Below are 22,938 nucleotides of genomic sequence, written 5' to 3' on the forward strand. Positions count from 1 at the left end.
ATACTAGATCATCAAAGACAGAGTTCCGGCTCTGAAGGTGAGGTGGCCTGACAGAGTAGAGGTTTCTTGCATGGAGGGATGGGGCCCGGCAGAGGGAGGAGGCCCCATGGACTTGCGAGGAAGGAGAGCTGGGCCAGCTTTGCTCTGTGAGCCAGGACTCTCCAGTTGCAAGTGACAGAAACTAATTTTGAACTACAAATAGGAAATGTAATGTCATGAGAGCAATCCTCTGGGAAGGCAGATCAGCCAAGCCTGAGAAGTGCCTGGAACTAGGGACTAGATAGCCATCATGACAAGGCCACTGCATGGGCTCTTTCTGGTGTCTGAAAAGCTCTTCCTTCCTACTCAGTTTATTACTACTCATTATTCATGTGTCTCCAGTCACCTCCTCAGGGGAGCCTCCCCTCTTTCCACTCATTTCCCTGACTGAATCACACCCAGGGTCCCGGCTGGTTGATTTGAGACTATGGGGCAAATTAGAAAAAGATGACCCTTTTGGGTGGACAGTGCCAGTGTGTGAAGAACAAGGTGCCCCTTCCTCTGAGCAGACACAGCTTCACATCAAGCCCATGGATCGGTGAGCAGACTGTAAGTGGTACTCCAGCCCCTCTGTCCCCTTGGCTGTGCTCCTTTGCGCAGTGCGTAAACTGTACAAAGTAGCTGAGTTAGCTCCCCTGTTGTATGCTCTCAAAAACTGTGTACCTTTTCTCCTTACTACTTGTCAAAATAGCAATTTTACTTTGCTTGCATGATTATTTAAGGATTGCCACCTCTGCAAGCTCACAAGCCCCATGAGGGCAGCAATTGGGTCTGTTTTTGCTCAACGTGTTATTCCTAGAGCCCAGCAGTGTCTGGCACATGGAAGGCCCTTGATAATGGTTATTTCATGAATAGATCAATGAGCAAGCAAGAGATCACGTGCTCACTGGGAGTGGGAGGCACCCTGATTGGCTATCAAAACTCCATCTGATGAATGGTGGGGTGAGCAGTTCCCCCCAAAGAAGCAGGGCCCTTCCTAGCAAAAGAGAGGAAGGCCAGGCAGGAAAATGTCCAAGCGGCCCAACCCAGCCATTGACTTGCCATGGGCCTTGTCTGACCAGACTCTTCTGTGTCTTTGTCTCCTCACAGGTGAGATGAGGGAATGTGCCCAGCTCACCCCTCAGACTGTCCTGCCCAAACATTCTATTCCCTTTTGTTCTGGTTCTGTTCTCTCCTGCCAAGTTCCGGTCTAGCGCTGCAGGTGTTAAGTGGAAAAAAGACATGACTGTGGGCAACCTCAGTCAAGGAAGGGCTTAATGGAGGTGAGCCCGAAGCTGAGTCGCAAGGGGTGGGGAGGAGCCATCATGGAGACGGGGAGGAGGACAGACTTAAGGGTGGGAGGCTGGCTGGGGGACGTACGTTGTTGGTGTGGAGCCCTGTGTTTGTTAGGAGTCTTTTATTTCAAGTGTAAATATCTTTGCAAGGGGTACTATGTTGACACATGTATATTTCCCCTGGATCAGCTTATCGGAGAACAGCAAGCCAGTCATGCACAAGGAGCTGAGGGAATGAGACATTGGACGGGTAAGTTCTGATCATCAAAACCGGTCCCAGGTACAAGCATCTCTGGGGTGCGTGAAGCAGGCTGATGGTGCGGGGATCTATACTCTGCGTGCGTGCTGTGGGGAGCCGGGTGTCGTTTTGCTCCCATAGTGGCAGTGACTCAGAGGCCGGGGAGAAAGAAGTGTCTCCATTTTCTAACCCAAAAATGGCAAGAGGAATTGAGAATTTCACCCTTCCTGCGACCACTGAGTACCACAACCTCTCAGCACCAGTCTGGTCTCCTTCCGATTCTCAGGCAATCCCTCTGTCTTTCCTCCGGGATATTGTTTAAACTCGTTTCAATCTTGCTCTTATTAGGGAGCAGAGAGGTTTGCCTTCACTCACTGGGGATGAACCTTGTCCTGAAAATAGCATGGGTCTGTCCAGGAGGGCCGGCCACCAGGCACCACGACTGGAGCCCTGGGATCCTGGAAGGGGAGCTGGGAAAGGGGGAGGAGGGGGCAAGTGGCAGAGTTTTGACCCACATGCAATGGCAACCCTTTAAAGCTGAATTGCCTGTAACAATACTCTGCTACTTTGAGCCCCATGGAGCCCAATATGGGGCTTGAACCCACGACCCTGAGATCAAGACCTGACCTGAGATCAAAAGACGGACGCTTAACCAACTGAGCCACCCAGGCACCCCTGAGCACTACTCTTACATACGCCAACAGGTAGTTCTGTTGCCAGATCCCCAAATCGTTTCAACAAGGAAGAGAATAAAATTCCATACCCTGGAGTTGGGGAAACTGTGTTTCATGTTGCCACAAATGATGGGCAGAGTGAACACGGGACCTTTGCCCTGTCCCCCTAGAGTTATGTTAGGTGTGACTGCCTACAGGTGCAAGAAAAATAGGTATATAGTCTCCATAATAAAGGATTTGGAATGTGTGTTGGGGGGGTGCAGAGGGTGGGCAAATAGCCCTTTGTACAATGCCAAACAAAGAAGTGATATAGCAAAGTGATGAAAAAAATAACAGATCTGAAGCCAGGTTGCCTGGGTTTAATTCTCCCAGTTTTGCCATTTACTAGCTGTGTGACTTTGGGGAAGTTACTTTCTCTGTGCCTCAGTCACCTCACCTGTAAAATGAGTTTAACTAAAGTTTCTATCTCTTGGGATTGTTGAGAGGATTAAATGAGTCGATACGAACACTAGAATGGTGCCTGGTGCCAAGTGAGTGGTACTTAAGTGTCTGCCAATACAGTATTTATATCCCCTAGTCTATTATCTGTGAATTGGAAATGTTTCCCAAAGCTACAGTTATATAAAATTTGAATGGAGGTTTAGAACAGATGAAGGTTGTAGTGAGAGAGCTTTGAAGCCAGAAGAAGTGACTGTGAGGCAGAGGGATGAAGAATGAAATGAAAGCAGTTGCAGGGGCTCAAGGTCAGACTTGCCCAGTAAACTGACCAGACCATGGGGGCGGGGCAGAGCAGCGGGGCAGCCTGAGCCCAGTGGGAGCTGATCAGGGCCTGGGGTCAGGGGTGAGAGGATGAAACGATCAGATGAGAGGGAAGGCAAAGGGTGACTGTGGGCAGGGGAGGACCCAGAGTCTGGGTGTGGGTGGCTGCAGAAAAAGCAGCTTTGACTGCAACCCAGTTTGGAACCGGAGGTGAGCGAAATTTGGAAACAGAAGCTTATTTTTGGCCTCTCCTCTCCAAAGAGCAATGCTTCGCTCTTGCTCTTTGTCCGATAGTCCAATACCTCCATACTGCCTTGAAAATGCTGCCCCCCAGAGCCAAGCCTTCCCTCCTCTCTACTGCTCCACCTCCTGGAACCGCTCACCTCACCCACCAGTTCCCATTATTTGAGCACAGGGGCAGACGACAGTCAGACTGGGGAGGAGGGTGTGGAACTCCTCTCTCACCAACAAATTAGCGAGAGCCACTGACTAGTCCCTCAATGTCTGCATTTTAAAAGGGAAGTACTTGTAAACGCAAATGAATGTCTCATCTAGGAATTCTTAATATAGGGGCTGATGGGGTGGACATAGGTAGATTTCAGGCCTTTGACAGGGAGTCATCATTTTCAATGTTTCTTAAACGGGTCCTGTGACTCCCAAAATGTTAAGGGTATTTGCTTTAACCTACTTTGGTGAAGGAAGTATAACAAACTAAAGTGTAAGCATTCAGGTTAGTTGGAAGGCAATACTTTTCCAATTGGGTAAATCAGTGATTTGTGTGTGTGTGTGTGTGTGTGTGTGTGTGTGTGTGTGTGTGCGTGCGCGCGCACCTGCACGCGTGTATGTGCACGCCTCCAAATTCTTTCCTTTTTCTATTTTGGAACCATAGATATTTTTCTGAACTACTTGGATTCATTACTTTCTTCCCACAACATGGCTTCTGTGGTGACTTCAACTGGGGGGGTTCAGGTGTGTCAGGAGGCTTGTGGTAGCCGAGGCAGACGGAACCAGGTTGTAGGAGCTGGAATCTGCTTAGTCACCGGCTTCTGGCATCCTACATCCCCTTCCTTTCTAGAACAGGAAGTTCTTACTTCCATGACATGTTATCACCAAGGAAGTGAGCATATATTTTCCTCAGCTCCTGTTCTCCTCCTCCCTCCCCCACTTCCTACTGCTGCCTGCCGGCTCCATCCACTCTCCCAGAATGCTTCACTTTGCCATAATGAGATGCTCGGCTGTGCAGCCACCCGACGTCTGGAGATGGATGGGGCCTCCGGTATGCCCTGAGAGGGATGTTAAACAGACATTGTATTCCTGGAAGCAGGCTAGAAAAGGCGAGGAGAAATGAAGAGCCTGACCGCACGCAGACGCCACTGTACAAGGAAAATGGTTATTCTTTCTGCCCATACCCTGCTAGCTGGAGTAACTGAAGCAATGGTGTATTTATGAAAGTCACTCTACACGTCATGCATTGTTTAGATTCGATTGGAAAATTATACCTTCTGAGATCGAATTTAATGCCACATCATTAGGACTTGATTAGCTCCATGCGAATAAGGTGAAATTCAGAAAAGAACATGTGGTAATGAACACAGTTTTATTCAAATACTTTGTTAAATCCCTAGGCAGGTGTGATTTCCAAAAAATAAAAGGCCCTGGGTAAAAAAAAAAAGAAAAGAAAAGTGCCAGTTTAAGTATGCTGGAGAAAAAGATTAGCACACACAAAAAAAAGAAAGAAATTGAAATTGAAATTGAAACACTGATATCAAATCCCAGCAGAATTGGAAAATTCTTAGCTTTTCTGAGAGATCCCTAAAATGGCAGCTTCATAAAGAAGGAAACCCGGATTTTCTAGATAACTTAAAAACACAGACTCATTTTTACTTGAAATAGCCCCAAGCATAAAAATTAGCCAACTGTACTTCACAAGATTGCATGAAGTTCACAAGGAAATATGTGAAAGCATCACATAATTGGTGCTCATGCATTTATTCCTGCTTCTCTCTCCCACTTTTATAAATGCTTGTACATATTTTATCATATTTATCCCTTGAAGATATTATTCCCATGTTTGTAGATGGAGGAATGAAGGCCCAGACAAGTTTAATGCCTGCTTAAGTAGGAGGGTCTGCATCTTATTCCAGGCTGGCCCAAGGGTAATACCTGAAGACACTTTGCCTCTGGTATAGTAGATTAAAAATCTGTGGCACTCAGGGAAGGGTATAATATTACTTCAAAGGACAAGAAAGAGAAATTAGTCGCTATGGGAACACAATATGTGCTTCTATTTATGTAGAATCCCCTGTAGTTTACTACAATCTGTTTAATTGTTTAAGAATTTCTTATGTACATCTGAACTTCCAGTAGTAATCAATTTCCATTAAGCTAGTTTTCAGAGAGTTTGAATGACACAGCGTTGATACTGGGTACTCATTTTTTTTCTTTATTGTGTAAAGTCTCACATTTCAGTTTCAAACTATGCTAATTTCACATTGGTGGCATGTCTTGGTGAAGAATGCTTTTGTCCCTAACTCACTGTTCACTGTAAACTCTAGAAAGGAGAAAGGAAGCCAAGTTAATAAGACATAGTGACTGTGGAGTCAGGGACCAGCTTAGAGGAAAAGAAGGATTTGTGATGACAAGCTGGCTGTGAGGGGGAAGGGTTGATTCAAGAATATGATGAGTACTGCAGCTAATAGGTATGGAGCCAGGTATTTTTATGTGCTTTACTGATACTTACTCATTCACTTATTTCTCACAACGTACCTAGAAGGTAGTTCCTATTATTTTCACTATTTTGCAGATGAGGAAACCAATACACACAGAGATGTGAAATAATTTGTCTTCGGTGATGGACTGACTTCTTAAGCCAATGGGTTTTTAATCCAAGCCATCTGGATTAAGCCTATGTTCTGCTTCAGAAAAAAAAGTCAAAAGTGCTGCCATGGCTAAAAATGCCCAGTGTAGAGTTGGTTCCAGAAAGTTCCATCTCTTATGGTCTCTCTCTCTCTTTTTTTTTTTTTTTTGTGGGAGTTACATTATTGCCCCAACAGAGGTTGATGAAAAAAAAAAAAAGGAAGACCTTTTAATGTACATTATAAACGCACATGACAGGATATCAATTCTACAAAGTAACCTGGAGTGATTAGAAAGAGGTCACTTTCTTGTGTGTCATTTTCAGTGTTCTAACCTCTAGCATAAGAGGGGCAGGGGAAAAGGAAGCGGATGAAAGAAAAAGTGTAGTGAACAAGATATATGGCAAACGATGCCATCTTTTCAGCTTTTTAATCATAACCAGTTTGAGGAGAGACTGTCCCTGTTGGTGAGAATGGAGGAAAATGTCTACTTCTGCGCTTTTTCCATTAACCTAGTAATTGGGGCATGACTATGTACAGGTATTGAAAAACAAAACCTACATTTTTATTACCTATGAGCATTTGGTAAGTGGCTATTGCAAAACTGTTCTATGTATATATGTGAAAAGCACCATAAGTTAAGGTGGCATTCTTATGAAATTCAAAGCTTAAGAGCTGAAACTGTTTCCCAGTAGCACAGGCCTCAATAGTTAAAAGGTTCATTCCAGAAGGCTGAAGAGGCTGCCTCCACCCACTGATCTATCAGAGTAGGGAACGCATTATATTCAGCAGAGCCTCATTAGATACTCTAGATAAATAATCTCATTAATAATATACTATGAAGTCAATAGTTGCTATTGAAATAAGGTCAAAAAGGATAAAATAGATAAGGATGGAGTAACCTGGAAATCATCTTTCAGACTTGTATTTTTCATAATATATATCTACCAAGGCAGCCTGAGTGTCTATATACTCAATTCTAGAAAGAGGCCAGGTTTCACCATCTTTTAAAAACAGATTCACCTCCATATATCATTGTATCCTTCTGAGTAAACCTCTCAGGTATGGAGGGCGTACATTAACCTGATTAAGAAGAGAGGGAACATTATAACACAGGGAGTTTGACCACGTAGGGACACGATTCCTTATTAGCTAGGTGGCAAGATACTGAACGGTTTCAACCTCAGTTAACTTACCTGTAAATTGGGGATAATATTAGTACCCTCCTTGGAGTGTTGTGAGGTTAAGTGGAATACTTTAACAAGCAAAGCACTGTAAGAGTAACGCCTACCACATGGGAAGCAACAACAACAAAAAGTCGTCATTTGGATTAGCAAACTGTCAGTTGGTTATGAGTTTGAAGAAATAAACTATCCTGACCTCTACTGATATATTTACTTTTTTTGGTTTGTTTGTTTCCATGTAATCCCATCTAGCCTGTCTTTTGATAACTAGAGGAGTTCTACATACTCTTTCACTGCAATCTGAGGCTGAATTAATTCCTCCCTGACATGAGTTCTTTCCAATTCTCTTCCAATTTTATCAGGGGCATATTTATCTATTTGTCTAAGCAGGCCCAAGTTTATTTCAGTCTTAGGACTATGCCATTCTCCACTCTGTAGCCCCATCCCCAACACATGCAGAAAAGCACGCTATGGTGGGATGTGTGGAATTTGGGGAAAAGTTTTACTCTACCAACACAGTCCCAAGACACTAATTTCCCCCCCAAGGATCTGAATATAAAGGCACAGAAGTGTAACATTATTACCTCAGTAAACATCCCCACGGAGATCAAGTTATTTGGAGATGGTACCATTTAGAAAAAAGTTAAATGTTCTATTACATATTGAAAAAATTTCCTGTTGAATTTCATAAAAAAGAAGGCAGTGTTCCAGCTATGAAGTACAGAATTTGTATTAGATGGCTGTAACAACTCTCAAATGGCAAGGAAGAGTACTTTCCCCATCTTCGGAGTTTGAAGCTTTGATACTGGTACAGGAGGAAAGACCTGGTCTAGGAGTTGAAAAACCTGAGTTTAGTTATGGCTTTGTTATTACTAGTTGAGTAACTTGGATTAGACATTTAACTCCATTGGACCTCAACTCTCATATTCTTAAAATGAGGAAGTTGGATTTTCCCAAGGCTTCTCCCAGATCTAAAATTTCACATTATAGTCAACATTCAGTTCACTTTAAGGAACAATTAAGGAGTGCCTATTATTTGAAAGCACTGTACTAGATGCTAGGGACATAAAGATAAATACAAGAAAATTCCTGCCCTCAAAGGTTTATAGTCTTGTGGATTATTAAAATGATGGGGTGATATCTGCAGAATATTATATATATAAAATATTATGATTTGTGTAAGTTCTATGTAATTTATTACTTCCTAGATAATGATAGGCTGAAAACGTAGATGGGATAAAGAATGCAGGAGCTGCTCTTCAGTTTCGAGTAAGGAGGGACTTTCTTAGAATTAGATCCGCCCAACAAGGAATGGCCTATTTCAGAGTCCAGAGGTACTTACCCATCTCTGTGAGGCCCAGCTGACAGACCTGTCAGGTTAAAGGTCACCAATATGGACGAGAATCTTGAAACCTAAAGTGGATAAATTCAGGTCAATTCTGAGATTCTATGATTAGGCGAAGTGATTCATAAATATTTGAATGATAGAAACACGATAGATATAAAATTATAAGGAAGTAATTTACCCATGAGACATTAGGGATTAAGAGGGATGGAGTATACTACAACAGGAGTGGTGTAAGAGGAACTGGTTTGATCCTGTTCTTTCAAAATATACTGGTTTTGGCGTGACATTTATCCCCTGACTTGAAACGTAAATTTCAGAACCCTGAAACTCAAAAGCCTTGGCTGAAGAAATCTAAAACCAAATGACCAATGTTTTGTTACCAATTGTTTGTGGTGTAATCCTGTTCCTTGAGGGGGTGTGTAATGCTCTTCGCTGTAGGTTGGGGTAGGGCCTTGGAATACAGGTAAGTGGTGTAGGTGTCCTGTGATTGGGGTAGGAGGGGGCTATCCTCCCTAAATATCTCAAAATATTATTCTGCTACATTATGGTTAAGTGTGATGAGTTGGTTGGAAAGCGTTGAAAAAAGTGGCTGCAACTCGTGAAAATGGTGCGAATTCCTGCCTTAGGAAACTCAAGGTCCTAAGAATTCACTTAAATTAACACCCTCTTTTTCAAGTAACAGCCAAATGAGGCCCTCTTAGCGTCAGGGCCCTAATTTCCTGTATCCTGTGTGGGGCGTATGTGTGTATGACGGACAATGCCTGTAGCACTCGAAGCCTTTAGGACAGCCCACTTTTGACCAAGGGGATAGAAGTGTGGTGATTCTGAAAGAGATGAACGTTTCGAAAACGGAGAGAGGATGTAATTGTTGTACAAGAAATGGGAATTTGTTCCTCACCCGAGGGTTTGCTGGAAACGAGGACACGGCGATTCTTTATCCAGTTTCCTGTAGTAGGGAACACCTAGCAAGAGAAGTCCCAGTCCAAGTTCGGCGCGGACTGGGCTCCTGCTGAGAGCCGCTCTGAGGCATGCGAGACAAGTGGGAGACCCAAGTAGGGGGGGACTCCCCTACTCCTTGTAGTGGGACACAACTGCCCCAACGGTGCTTTCCCTTCTCGGCTCTTCGCGGAACACCACGCGTGCTTTGTTTCAGAAGCCGACCCATCTTTCTCGGTTGGTCTGCAGCTCCACCAATCCCGCCCGCGACGGGGCGGGGCTTCAGGGTCAAGGTGGACCAATTCCCCAGCCTCGCCCCTACACGCGCTCTCGGACCCCCGGGGATGAGTGACAGCAGCTGGGTCCAACCTGCTGCTCTGGACCGTGGCCTCCGCCAGGGGCGTTACGGGGACGAGGCGCCGGGCCAATCGCATTGGACTTCGGGGGGCGGGGCCTCTTTGCCAGCTCCAGACCGGCGCCCTCCGCACTCCTTTTGTCAAATGAGAGACGCGGAGGGGCGGTCCCTCAACCGAGGTTCAGCCAATGGTTGGAGCCGAGGTGGGCGGGCCGGGTGTGCTGGCTGCTGGTCCTCAGCTCCGAGCCGAGGTGCGGCGAGCCGGTGGGGGGACCGCGAGGCGAGCGCGGGAGCCTGGGCGGCGAGTGGGGTGTGAGCTGCCCGAAAATGCACTCGGATGCCGCCGCTGTCAGTGAGTAACAGAGCGAGCGGGCCGGGGCCGGGCGGTTGCCAACACTCTCCACTCAGTTCCCGCAGTCCCCGCCCCCCGCCTCCTGTCCCGAAACGCGCCGGGAGCCCCTGCCCGGGAGCCACCCCTTCCCCTCCCGGGGCCGGGGCGGGCGGTGACGCTGCGGGTGGCGCGGGGGCGGGCGTGGGGGGGGGGAAGGGGCTGGCCTGCCGGGGGAGGGCGGAGGTGAGGGGGGTGGGGACTGGCTCCTTTTCAGTGTTGGGGGCAGGGGGGGCGGGACGTGCGATGAAGGGCTGGGACCGGAGTGCCTGGGGTGAATGGAGGTGGAGGCGGCGGCGGGCGCTAGCGGGCAGGGCCGGGGGTGGCACCGGCGCGGGCAGAAAGAGAGGGAGCGAGCGAGCGGGGCGCAGGGGTGAGGATTTCCTAGGGGCTGAGCGGTGCGGGCGGCTCCGTGAGAAAGGCGGGTGAGTGCGAGGGGAGCGCGGGGGCGGGGACAATGGGAAGAAGGGCTGGATGGCGGGGGTGGGGGGGGAACAATGCGGTGGGGGAATGGGGGTAGCGGCCGAGTGGGGCAGGAGGGCGGGCACGGAGATGAGGGCTGATGTAACGGGAGAGCGAGGTGGTGGGAGGGATTGGGGTGTGATGGGATAGTTGGGGAGTCCGGCGGGCGGGAGAGGCATAGGAAGGGTGGTGGGGTAACTGGGAGTGGTGAGAGGGGGCAGACGTTGGGGTAATAGGATTGAGCAGGTGTTGGGAAGAGAGGGTAATTGGGAGTGAGGAGGAGAAGGAGGGGAGGGTTTGGGGTGACAGGATGGGGGCAGGGGTAGAGGAGGTGCGGTGGGGGTGTAGAGCTAGTTGGGAGGAAAGGGGGGTTGGGAGGGGCCAGGGCAGGGGGAGGACTGTCAAGTCCAGATTCGGTCCGCGCGGGGCTCGGCGGGGGGGAAGGTGTCAGACTATGTTTTCTGGGAGGTATTCTCTCCCCACGATCAAGACAGGGTCCGTGGAAGGGGGAGACCTGAGCTTCGGGGTGCGGGGAGTGGAGGGGGCGGGGCTGAGGTGGAGGGGGCGGGGAGGTGCCCTGAGGTTGGCGCTGGCCGCGGTTCCCCCAGAGCGGCGGGAAGCGAGGTCAGCGCTGGCGCGGGCTCCGGCTGCGGGACTGGGAGGCGGGGCCGGGGTGCGGGCTGCGGGTTTTCCGCGGCGGGATCCGGAGGGGTCGGGCCCTGGAGACCGGGTGGGGGGTTTTGCGCAGGGGAGGTGTTGGGGTCCCAGGCAGTCCGTGGGATTGGCAGTCTGTGACGCAGTTGTCTAATTTCTGGTCGTCAGGTGTGGACGCTGGTGCCTAGGGACCCGCTTCCCTGCAGGGAGGGCCGGGCCAGAGGCCCCGCATAAGCGCTCGCGGGGCGCGACCTCTGCCAAGCTTGCGGGAAGGACGCTTTAGGGGTTTCCTTTAGGGTCTGGCTCCAGTGGCCGGGTGTGAAGGGGAAAGGCGGTCGCGCGGAATTCTGGGACTTGTAGTCCGCGCCGCGCGGGGCCGCGGTTGGGTTGGGTGCACGTGGGTAACTGTGGAAACGAGTCCCAGAATGCAGCGCGCCCCTCCGAGCCTCCCGGCTCTGCTAACTCGTGCTTTATTCCCAGCGGACCATAGCGTGCTCTTGGGAGCCTCTCTCGTCCCCTGGGACTGGAGCGATTCACTGGACCTTCTCCTTGTGTCAGCGGGAGGGGGAGAACCAAGCCAAACGCAGTCCTTTCACACTTGGGTTCTTGATTCCTGAGTTGATTACTTCCCCGTGCATTTGGTGGCCTTATTTGTAGAGTAAATGCTTAGTCTTTTACCATCTAGCACGTAGGCTTGGAGAAACATTCAAGATGCAGCACAGTCTAAAGCAGAATTTAGGATACTGTATTTATTGTGGCATCCAGTGTATGTAAACAGTAGGTTAAAAGATTTCGTCTTAGGTAAATCTGGGAATGTAGTGGAGACCCATGTAACCCTTGTGAAGATAACATGGATTATGTGTTTGTATTTCCTGGGCTGTTTGAACTGCCCAAAGATAGGACTTTTTGAAAGATGGTCTTGAAATGAATTGAATGATGGAGGTGGCTTAATGGAATTTAGGGTGGAACTGTGCCCATTCATAAAGCCAGCATGAAGATGAGCAAAGGGAATATAGGATGTTTTCAGTTTTCAAGGGAACGTGGGAAGCAAATGAGGCTAGCAGAACGTAAACTCAGTGGACGACCTTAAGAGGTTTTTGTTTTTAGCTGGGGCTGTAATTCTTTTCTCTTTGCCTCTTTTATATTAGAGACCATCCTCTCAGTCTGTAGATGCCCCAAACACCATATCCTTTGCCAGTTCCCATTACCATTTATATACTGAATTTGTACATTGCAGAATCTGTTGTGTAGAGGGCTATAAGATTAGCTCAGAGATAACACTATTTTTATATGATACATAAGGTATTATGAAACTATTGGTCGCATAGTCACTGGAAGAATGTTATAATGACCCTAATGATAAAATTTTACCAAAAAGTCATAAAATTTGGAAACCTTTTAGTATAGTTACAAATATACTGAACTTGATTAAATGATTAGTGATTAAATTGTGGCCGAAAAATTGAGCGATGTATGGTTTTTTCAGGAAAAGATTTCTGTCCATCTTATGTTTTACTTAATCTTATTGATGAAATATTCAGGAAGCCCTTTGTGATATGTAAATATGTAATATGGACATGTTTTTAAAAATATGCACTTAATGCTGGAATTTGTTCATATAAAACGTAAAGTGTCCAAGGTTGAAAACAAGAGTTATAATTGTCTTCAAGATAGTGTTTTAAAGAAAATATTAGGCCAGTAATTTCTTTCCCTTTTTATTTTTGTTACATCCCAAAGGGTAGGTACCTTTTACATGCACACAGTCCCCCTCTCCTCCAGCCCCTTTAGAAACCCTAGGTTTCTAAACATGATCAGCTTCTACTTTATGCTGTGGATTTTAGGGTCCTCTTTGATTTTTGCCTTTGGGGACATCCCTTATTTTCATGTGAGCTTAGCTATGCATTTAAACAGATGTTTCTTATGCTTTACCCAGAATTTTTTCTCTGTTTTATATTGGGAAGGATTTTTAGGTTATCTTGTTTATAACATTGCCAGAAAAGAAAGTCTCCCTCATTTTCTCCATCTTAGAGGACTTCTATACATTTACTGTTTCCTTCCTTTGTTCCTGCCTCCAAGCAGTGCCCCTATCAGTACTTGATCATGCTTTTTCAAATAATTATTTATCATTACATTCCTTTCTGTTTTTATCTGTAGCTGCTCCCAGCAGCTCTTATAGCTTACTGCTTTTTTCCTGACTAATAATACATGTTTGCATTTTCTCATCTCAAGAATAATCTTGTTAACTCGGCAGAATAAAAGTCAGTCTGTCAGAAACTGACCTCATGATTTGACTGTGTTGTATCCATTATTGGCAAGTAACAATACACAACTAAAAATGGCATAAATAATAGAGTTTATTATTGTCCAGTAGCAAGAAGTGTAGAGAATAGATGGTTGTAAGGGTGGTACGGTGTCTGAATGATGTGCTTGAAGACTTTAGGCTCTTTCCATCCTTTTATTCCTCTATTTTTAGTATTTGGCTTATGGAAAGCCTCAGGCTCATTGCTTCGTGTTGGCAATGTGGTTGCTGTGGCCCCAGACATCATGCCTGTGTGAGACAGGGAAGGAAGGAAGGATATTTTCTTACAACTCCCTCTTAGCAGAGAGAGGAGTCTTCTGGAAGGTCACCTTGGAGACTTCCCCTTCAGTTTCATTGGGTAGAACTGATTTCATGGCACTGCTACTTGTAAGGAAGGTTGAAAAAGTGGAAGTCTGGCATTTTTCAGCTGCTTTTGTGAGATGTGGCCTTTGCTAGGGTAGAGGAGCAGTGAGGAGAATGCTCTGGGTTGGCAGCCTACAGGTTATATCCCTGAGCCAGCTACTTTGTCCAGCTATCTCTGGCTTGGTCTCAATCTTTTCTTAATCTGTTGATTTATTTTCTGCCTCATTTAAAAATAATTAAAGGTGACTTACTAAGTACAGATAAAAGCCTGTGAAGAGAAGGAAAATAGGGTCGCCGGGGTGGCTCAGTCGGTTAAGCGTCCGACTTGATTTCGGCTCAGGTCATGATCTTGGGGTCATGAGATCAAGCCCAGGGTCAGGCTCCACACTCAGTGTGGAGTCTACTTGGGATTCTCTCTCTCCCTCTCCTCTCTCCCTCTCTAATAAATAAATTTTAAAAAGAGAAGGAAAATAAAGTTTAGATTCACAGGCTGCACGTAAATGCTTGCCGTATGTTAGAAATAGGCCAAATATTTGGCTCTGAGCTTCCTAGTGGTCAAAACAAGACTAATTTTACGCATTTAGTGAATGAAGCCGCAGTTCATTTAATAACCCAAGGTGGAAGCTAAGACATTTCTCATCCTCTCTTTCCCTGGCTGGTGGTAAGAGCGGGACTGCATTTCCTCCCGTGCCTTACTACCTCTTGCCATCGCCCTAGGGCTCACCCATCTTTCTCACGTTGTTGTTGTTGTTGTTGTTAATCCACAGTAATCCTTTTGCTAGTCTCAGCCTCCTCTCATTTTGTCCTCTTCATCACTAGTTAAATCATCTTTGTCCTTAGGATTGCCCTACACAAAACCTCGAGGGCTCCTGTTTGCTTAATGAAATCGACTCCTCAGAACCTGGGGTTGAATCAGCCTTATGCATGGAAGCTCAGAACCCGCCCCCCCCCCCCCAACTGCAGCTTCCTTGGGAAAACACTTTTAATGAGGCATTTTCAATTTAGGAAGGTAGGCTTGTAGTTTTTGAAACTAATATACTGAGTACAACACTACTATATGAAAAGGACTCTCCTACTTCTGGGGAACTGTTCTTTACTGGGTTCCTGTTCCCTCTCAGGCAGAGTCACCCTCTCCCTCCATTGAATCTTCGAAGTAGGGTTTACTTCTGTTCTCAGTTCTATCTAATATAACAATAGCTGCTCGTTTCCTTATTTGTCCCCTCCCCAATTAGATTATTATCCCCTTGAGATCTGGGACTGTTTAGTATCCATTTTATCATCCAGGATGGCGCTTTGTCTAGGTCTCCAAATATGTATTGAATTGCACTTAAATGGTCAACTGTTAAATAGTGAATTATCTGGAAAATTGTAATTCTTCCTCCTGCTATTTAGCATGCTTCTGAGTCGTTTTTCATTATCTTCGGATTTTTCTTCGGGGAATACAAACTTTCACTTATTCATTCTGTCTTTTTTGACAAAGTCAGCCATAAGCAAACCAATTTAAATAATATTTCTTTTTAAATATGTGCAGATACCAGTTTTGAAGAATGTGGCATAGAGAAATTCTGAAGGAGAAAGTAAAATGCTGGTGATGTACTAAGGGGCCAGGAGTCTGTATGAAAATGCGTGCTTCCATTTCAGATCTGGTGTGTAAGTCTTGTGGAGATAAGGCAAAGCAGGACTTGACAGGTCTGATATTATCCCTCTTTTTGTTTTATGACCAGATTCCGGTCCTTAGAGTTTATTTCATGTTAACTGTACATTGAGATTACTGGAAGGCTTTCTTCATTTAGAAAATGTACTTTGCTAGTTGGAGGTGAATTTTCTGATTATCTGAGATTGATATGGATATCTTTCTGTAGTTGGTCATCTTGAATTAGTGTTAATAGCTTTTCATAGCTTGTTCTTTTTTCTTATTCTGAGATTCAGGTTAGGAGAAGTACCTCTTGAGAATTATTCTTCTAAGCAGAACATACGTTTAAAAAATATGCTTTAAGTAGAAAAAGATACTGAAATGCATTTTAAATAGAATCATGTATTTTAGCGATCATTGCATTACCATTTCGGATCTAAGGACTTTTTTTTCCTCTTGTGTTCTTTATTCTAGCAAACAAAGTATTTGTTACTCCAGATTTGAATTATTATTTTTTTTTTAATTAGAAAACACTTTTAATGAGGCATTTTCAATTTAGGAAGGTAGGGTTGTAGTTTTTGAAACTAACATACTGAGTACAACACTACTACATGAAAAGGACTCCTACCCTCCCCAAATAGCATTACTCTGGATATGATTCCTTTTAGTTTCCTCTTTGAGGATTTTTTTTCTTGTAAATATTTTTTTGAAAGCCTTTTATTACTTGCCTGTATCACTAGTATTCCCAGAGATGGTGTGTCATCCATTTGTGTTTATGATGGGAATCGTTAGTCTTCAAGGGCCCTGGCTCTTTCTCTGATTGGAACATTCCTACCTTTGCCGGCCAAGCTGCTCAGACACACCCACCCGAGTGTGAATCTGAGGCTGGAGGCAAGTGTTGGAAAGAAGCTGTGAGTGCCTGGAGGCCATTTGGAGAGAATGGGCAGTTGGGGCAGGACAGTGGGGGGCAGCTGCAGGCTGTGGTCCCAGGGGCCAGGCCAGTTCTGGCTGTGTCTGTGTGCTCTGCTGTGTGCCCTTAAGTTGTGTGACTTGGTTTTCTGGATTTCCTAGACGTTCTATGAATTATCCAGTGGCCCTTTAGAAAAAGAAATCACTATCCTGTTATATTAGCTAGTTGGTTTCTGATGTTCAAAACTAAGAATTCTGACAAATTCAACATCCATACCTGTCACTGGTCAGTACGTGGCAGAGGCCCTTGTGGAGAAGACCAGTGATGTGCCCTTCTACCCTGACTGGACTCTGTTCAGGGTCCTAGAGTCCTGGTCTGAGGTTACCCAAAGGACGGAAGAAGCACACAGTCAATGTCCATTGTGGGTGCTCCTTTTGCCAGTGGCCAGGCAGGCTCTGAGCCACACATCAGCCACCCTGCTGGATCTCATTATACAGAGCTCTTCACTGTCTTTTTCTAATCACCTCTTTGCCCTTAAAAAAAAAGAGAGAGAGAGAGACAGGTGTGATGCTCAGGAGCTAATGCCTAGCTTCTAGTGTGTCTTTTTGGATCTAATTTGGGAGTGTTAGCATGGAAATATTCTTTGTGCCTTTTTTGGGTAGAATATTTAGTTAAAATTACTGATAGTCTTTATTGCTTTTTAGTATTTATTGAGTATCATACACATAAGATTATCCCTGTTTTAAGTGTCAGCTTGATGATAAATTTTGATAAATATCTATACTGGTATAACCACTACTAAAATTAAGCTATAGAACACTGTCATGACCCCCAAAAGTTCCCGTGTGCCCCCTTGCAGTCTGTACTTCTCCACCTCCTACCACAATTTTTGGCTTTTAATATATGTCATCGTAAGCCACCTCCATGTTAGTTGATGATCTGTCATTTTGCTGTTCATGGGGATATTACAGTACTAAGAGGTGTGATAAATCTCCTCCTCTTTTTCCTGAACTATTAAGTACAAAGAAAAACTATCGGTGCTGTATAAATTATAAACCTGATAATGCTTTACCATATGGAACTGTCTAGAGTGAAATGACTTGTTCTTTTGAAGTTTCCCAGTGGATGGCTGTTCTTTATGGCCCAAAGACATAGACTGCTATGATTTCCTCCAGGGATATGATGATGTTTTTTATTTGTTTATTTTTTTTTATTTTTTAAAAAATTTTTTGATGATGTCTTTTAATTGTTGTCTGGGTCAGGTTGGGAGACAGATAATAGTTAAGTGTGGGCCCAGGAGTCAGATTGCCTAGATTCAGATCCTTGCTCTGTTATGTCTTAGCTGTGTGACCGTGGGTAAGTCACTCATCAGCTCCTCTGCGTGCACTCCAGAGTCCTCACGCATAAGACATACCTACTGCAGAGTATGGAGTTGTTCAGTCAACGGTGTTTATTGAGCATCCTCCAGGTACCAGGCCCTGTTCTTCATCTCTTGTGAAGTTCTCAGTCTAGCATAGGGGAGAGAGCCTATACGCAGGTAAATCATATAGTGTGTCGGATGGTTGTAAGTTCTGTAAAGAATAAAGCAAGGGGTGGGGTACACAGGTGTGGAGCAAGGAGGGGAGGGGAGTGAAGGATGTAGTTTTTATTTTTTATTTTTTTAAGATTTTTATTTATTTGACAGAGAGAGACACAGCGGGAGAGGGAACACAAGCAGGGGGAGTGGGAGAGGGGGAAGCAGGCCTCCTGCAGAGCAGGGAACCCGATGTGGGGCTCGATCCATCACCATCCGAGCCAAAGGCAGACGCTTAAGTACTGAGCCACCCAGGCGCCCCGATGTTGTAGTTTCAATAGCAGGGTCAGGTTTTAAGTTAAGACCTGATGGGAGTGAGGGGCATTCCAGGCAGCGGGAAGATGATGCAGCGGTTCTGAGGGGGAGCAGGCCTGTGATAGGAGTCCCAAAGAGGCTGGTGTGCTTGGAGTGGAGTGGGGAGCTGGGCAGAGAGAAAGAAGTAGGAGGCAAGATCAGAGCGATCCCAAGGACTGAATGAGGAAAAAAACACAGAAGTGCTTGGCTCTCTTCTGTTTTTGTTGCTGATGATTGCTGTGTAATGACTCTGTCCTCATTAGGCTTTAAAAGGAGACCCTTGAGAGGAAGAGAGGTTATCAGAAAGAACCAAATGAGGCCTTCCCTCACTTAGTCATTCACCAAACGTGCGAGGGTTTCTTGTTGCCAGGCATTGCTGTAACCCACGTGACTGGGGGTGGGGGGGGGGTTGGTTCCCTGTGTCTAAAGAGCTTCCAGTGGGTTTAGTGGTGCAGACAGAGAAGTAATGGACAGCTGAAGTATGCACGATGGCAGCTAGGTTAGTTGGATGCCCAGAGTGCTTTGGAAATGCATGGGAAGTCATAAAAATTAGACTTCATGGAAGGGTTAGCATTTATCATGTGGGTTTCGCTTTTGAAGTTTTCCCCTGTGAAGAACAAGATTTGTGTGTGCCTGGGGGGTGAGGTGGGAGGGTGCTTTGCCAGAGGAGGGGACAGCATGGGTGAAAGTACTGAGAACTGGGGCGGTAGAAAGGGGGTTTGGTAGGCCAGAGTGAAGGGGGATAAGGTGGAGGGTGGGCAGGAGTCCTGTGGTGAAGGGCTGACCAGAGGGACCAGGGAGAGTTTATGAGTAGGAAGGAAAGGAGAGGAGGAAAGCAAGAAGTCAGGAAAGGTGCCGCGCAGGGAGTGAGGAGGAACAAGGGGGGGAGGGGCTGACACGTGTTTGGTGATTATTCTTGGGCTGTTCCAGCTGCTTTGGCTGCATTAATGCATTCAGCCCTCATAACAACCCTCTGAAGCAGGCTGTGTACTGTTATTATCCCCATTTTACAGATGAAGAAGTTGAGGTGTGGAAAGGTTAAGGAATCTTCTCGAGGTCACACAGCTTCTAAGTGGTGAATTGAGATTCTAACTTGGGCATTCTGACTCCAGGGTCTAGGTGCCCCACCACTGCCACTGGAAATAATACTCAACATTCTGTTTCTGCCTTTGGTTTAATCCTTATGGCAGCCCTGCAGGTATGATGGAGTTCCCTCTTTTGTCTTCGGCCTATGAATGATGATGGCAGAGCCAGCTGATCAGATCATCTCCATGTTGCTTTTGGTTCTTTTGTTCTTGGAATGGGCCCCAACAGCATCAGGATGTAGGAGGAATTCCTTCTTCCCCATCCTTCCTCTCCCCTCGTTTTTGCCATCTTCCTCTCAATGACAGTAGGCATTTAAAAACCGATTCTAATTGGGGACCTGATCATGGCAAAGAAAAGTATTGCATACCTTTTCTTAACTCACTAATGACAGTCATTTTAGTTTTCTTAGGTCTTAATTTTAAACAGACTTGTGTTAATTACTTCTTAAATACACTTTTTATATTATTTTTAAATATAGGAGATAACCTGACAACATTTCAGAAAAGCTAGAAAACGTAAAACTTACCTTTTAGGGGTGCCTGGGTGGCGCAGTTGGTTAAGCGTCTGGCTCTTGGTTTTGGCTCCGGTGGTGATCTCAGGATTCTGAGATCGAACCCCGCATTGAGCTCTGTGCTCAGCAGGAGTCTGCTTAAGATTTTCTTTCCCTCTCCCTCTGCCACTCTCCCCAGTTGGCGTGCTCTCTCTCTCTCAAATAAATAAATTAATCTTAACAACCCCCCCCAACAAACCCCTTACCTTTTAGTAGCACTACTGACATGTTTTTGTGTAACATCTTTGAAATTATTCTTTTTTTTCTGTAGAGATTAAGTCTTTTTTCCCTTTAATATCCCTTTCTACAAATGCCATTCCCCAAAATTAGACCACAGATTACTTGTTCTTAATTAAATAGGAAGTTGGAAAGGATAGTTGTACATTCAAGTCCAGGCAACTGTCTGTTGATGTCATACTTTTAAAGACCTGTCACCTTGTCATCCCTTCTACCTTGTCTTTACTTCTTGATCTTCTAGGTTCAGGGTGTCTTAGTCTCTTCTGTGTTCTAATAATAACAGGGAGGAAAGCAATGAACCTTTTGGGCGTATAGTATGGGCATACACTGTGCTAAGTGCTTGGTAGGCACCGTCGTTTCATCTTCGCAGTAGCCTTGGGAAGGGGGGCCCATTAGTCCAACTGTACAGATGAGGACACCGAGGCACAGTGAGGCTGGGTAACAGGCAGGGTCACTCAGCTAGACTGTCACAGAGCTGAGACTAACTCAGGTCTTTCTGATGCCAGAGCATCAGAACTCTTGTAACATTAGTGAGATTAAAGGACGATTTTCACTCTGAACTATCGAGTGGATCTGTGTTCTTCAGTGGGTGAGGCGGGGCAAAGGGAGTGAATCTAGGGCCCCTTGTAGCTTGGCACACTTGGAGTGCAGCCACACGGGGTGTCCTGAAGTGGCCGACTCCTTTGAGATGGCACCAGTAGGCAAAGGCCGGGGAGTGGATGACGGTGCTAGGTGACACGCCGCCTCTCTGGGACGGATGGCTTCTCCTCGCAGCCTCTTTTATGGGTCCTGTGAGAGTCAGAAGGAGAAAGCCAGCAGCGGTATGCGTGGACTGCTTTAATTTGGGATCTTGTGTTCAGTGAAAACGCTGAGTCACCTACGATGACCTGCTTCCCACTGCTTATCGAGGTTCCCCTTCCCGGGCTTCACCTTTTGGCTTTTGTGCCTTGTAAGTGGCGAATATTTATTGATCAGGAGAATGATGTTAATATCTTCCCACTGCTACTTTGTTTCCTCTCATTTTCACCTGGCTTTTCAGTTTTATAATCTTTTCCCTGGATCTTGATCTTTTTTTTTTTTTCACGTGCTGTTGGGGTACCAGTGAATGAGTTAGATTCTGGTCTGTTGTGTGCTGAGCTTGTTTCATTAGTGGATTGACTGCCAGCAGGTTGGGGACTGAGTGTCTAGCCCCGAGAGTGGGGCTAGAACTCCCTTCTCTGGCTGCATATTAGAATCATCTGGGCTACTGAGAAATCAGTGACCCCACTCCCATCTGGATGGCGACCCTGGCCTATTTTTTCAAGCTTCCCAGGTGACTCTGATGTGCAGCTGCTGGATTAGTTTTAAGAGGCTTAATTAGCAGGGTTTGGTTTGGACTGTGGGGAAGAGGGCGCTGGGCAGATAGCAGATCATTCCTGCTCATTCTGTGGCATCCCAGCCAGCACCCAGGTAGTGCTTACCTCGTGCCAGGTACTATTCTAAGCCCATCACATCATTGACTCCTTCAGTCCTTGCAGTATCCCTATGAGGCAGGCGCTGTTACCCATTTTATAAAGAAATTCCTATTTCTAGCACAGAAGGGGCATGTCGTATGAAGCTGACCCACAAACCTAGCACACAAACTTAGAGAAATAAAATAAATCTAAAGCTCGTGGGGGGTGGAGGTGCTGCTTTTCATAGGGAGTCAGGAGAGACCTCTCTGATGAGGTGACATTTGAATAGATAGTGAAGTCAGCTGCTAGGCTTTGTGAACACCAGAAGTCATTGACGCAGAGAGCATACTAAATGCAAAGGCCCTGAGGTAGGAGTTCACGTGAGTCTTCAAGGACGAGAGTGACTGGAATGGAGTGAGCAAGGATAATGGAATGAGATGACTTAGGTCAGATCATGTAGGGCCTTGTAAGGACTTGTTGAAGACTTGGGTTTTTTTTTTTTTTCTTTTATGCTGCAGTAACAAATCTAAAATCTTGTTGACTGAAATCAAACATTGCTACATGTTCTTTACAGGTTGGTAGGGGTCTCCTCTTGACTTCATTGGCATTCTCATTCTGTCCGTCTGAAACCCACAGGAAAGAGGGCTCCTGTTTATAGAAGGAAGGAGACAAGGCAAACCTAAAGAATACATTTCAACTACCATACACCCTTGACTTTAACAACAATTTTTTTCTTTTTTCTTATCACTGAGTAAAATTGACATTTCAGGAGAATGGGCCATATAACCTGTAGCTCTTAGAGCCTCTAAGCATTCCATATTGAACCCCAGTTTGAGAGCCTGAGCTCTGCTCTGCAAGATCATGTTCTGGTCTGTCCGAGAAACATTCAGGGTGAATGCTGATTTTGATGACCTTTAATTTTTGTCTGATTTTTGTTTCACTTCTTTGTCAATAACATGGTCATTCTGCCCCTCCCCTCCTCAAGAACCTTTACTGCTTTTGTTCATCATTTTCATTGTCATCAAGAAGCATTTATTAAGTACTTATCTGTGCATGGTGCTGCATTAAAACCTTTATACCCGAGAGCATTGCTCACTGATGGGCCAACTCGAGTTTAGCTAATAATAAAATATTTTTAGGGACGCTTGGGTGGCTCAGTCGGTTAGGCGTCTGACTCTTGGTTTTGACTCAGGTCATGATCTCAAGGTCCTGGGATGGAGCCCTGTGTCAGGCTTGTCCCTCTCCCTCTTCTCCGCCCCCTGCGAGTGTGCATGTGCTCTTTTTCTCTAAGATAAAAAAATCTTTAAAAAAATAATAAAATACTTTTATCGATCGTTAGTGCTCAGAAGAAAGAAGTGTACTTGAAATCAGAATAACATTGGTGGTGTTGGTGG

The 22,938-nt window shown here is 45.6% G+C and overlaps 1 protein-coding gene across 6 annotated transcripts in view; it reads left to right on the plus strand.

Annotated features, from left to right (window-relative positions):
* Positions 1-1,128: 1,128 nt before the first annotated feature.
* Positions 1,129-22,938, plus strand: part of DCUN1D4 (defective in cullin neddylation 1 domain containing 4) — a 78,886-nt gene continuing 57,076 nt past the window's right edge. For 2 of the 6 annotated variants that reach the window (XR_003520746.1, XM_027598692.2), the window contains exons 1-2: positions 1,129-1,301; positions 1,503-1,563. Coding sequence is in view for 3 of the 6 variants with exons in the window: in XM_027598692.2 (XP_027454493.1) it covers positions 1,296-1,301; positions 1,503-1,563 (67 nt within the window). In the remaining 3 variants the exon portion in view is untranslated. Of the gene's footprint in view, positions 1,302-1,502; positions 1,564-9,860; positions 10,015-10,310; positions 10,476-22,938 lie in introns of those variants that run through there. The other 4 variants (XM_027598695.2, XM_027598697.2, XM_027598694.2 and 1 more) reach the window with 3 other exon arrangements.

The sequence above is a fragment of the Zalophus californianus genome, chromosome 2 (assembly GCF_009762305.2).
Source record: "Zalophus californianus isolate mZalCal1 chromosome 2, mZalCal1.pri.v2, whole genome shotgun sequence".
NCBI classification, from domain to species: Eukaryota; Metazoa; Chordata; class Mammalia; order Carnivora; family Otariidae; genus Zalophus; species Zalophus californianus.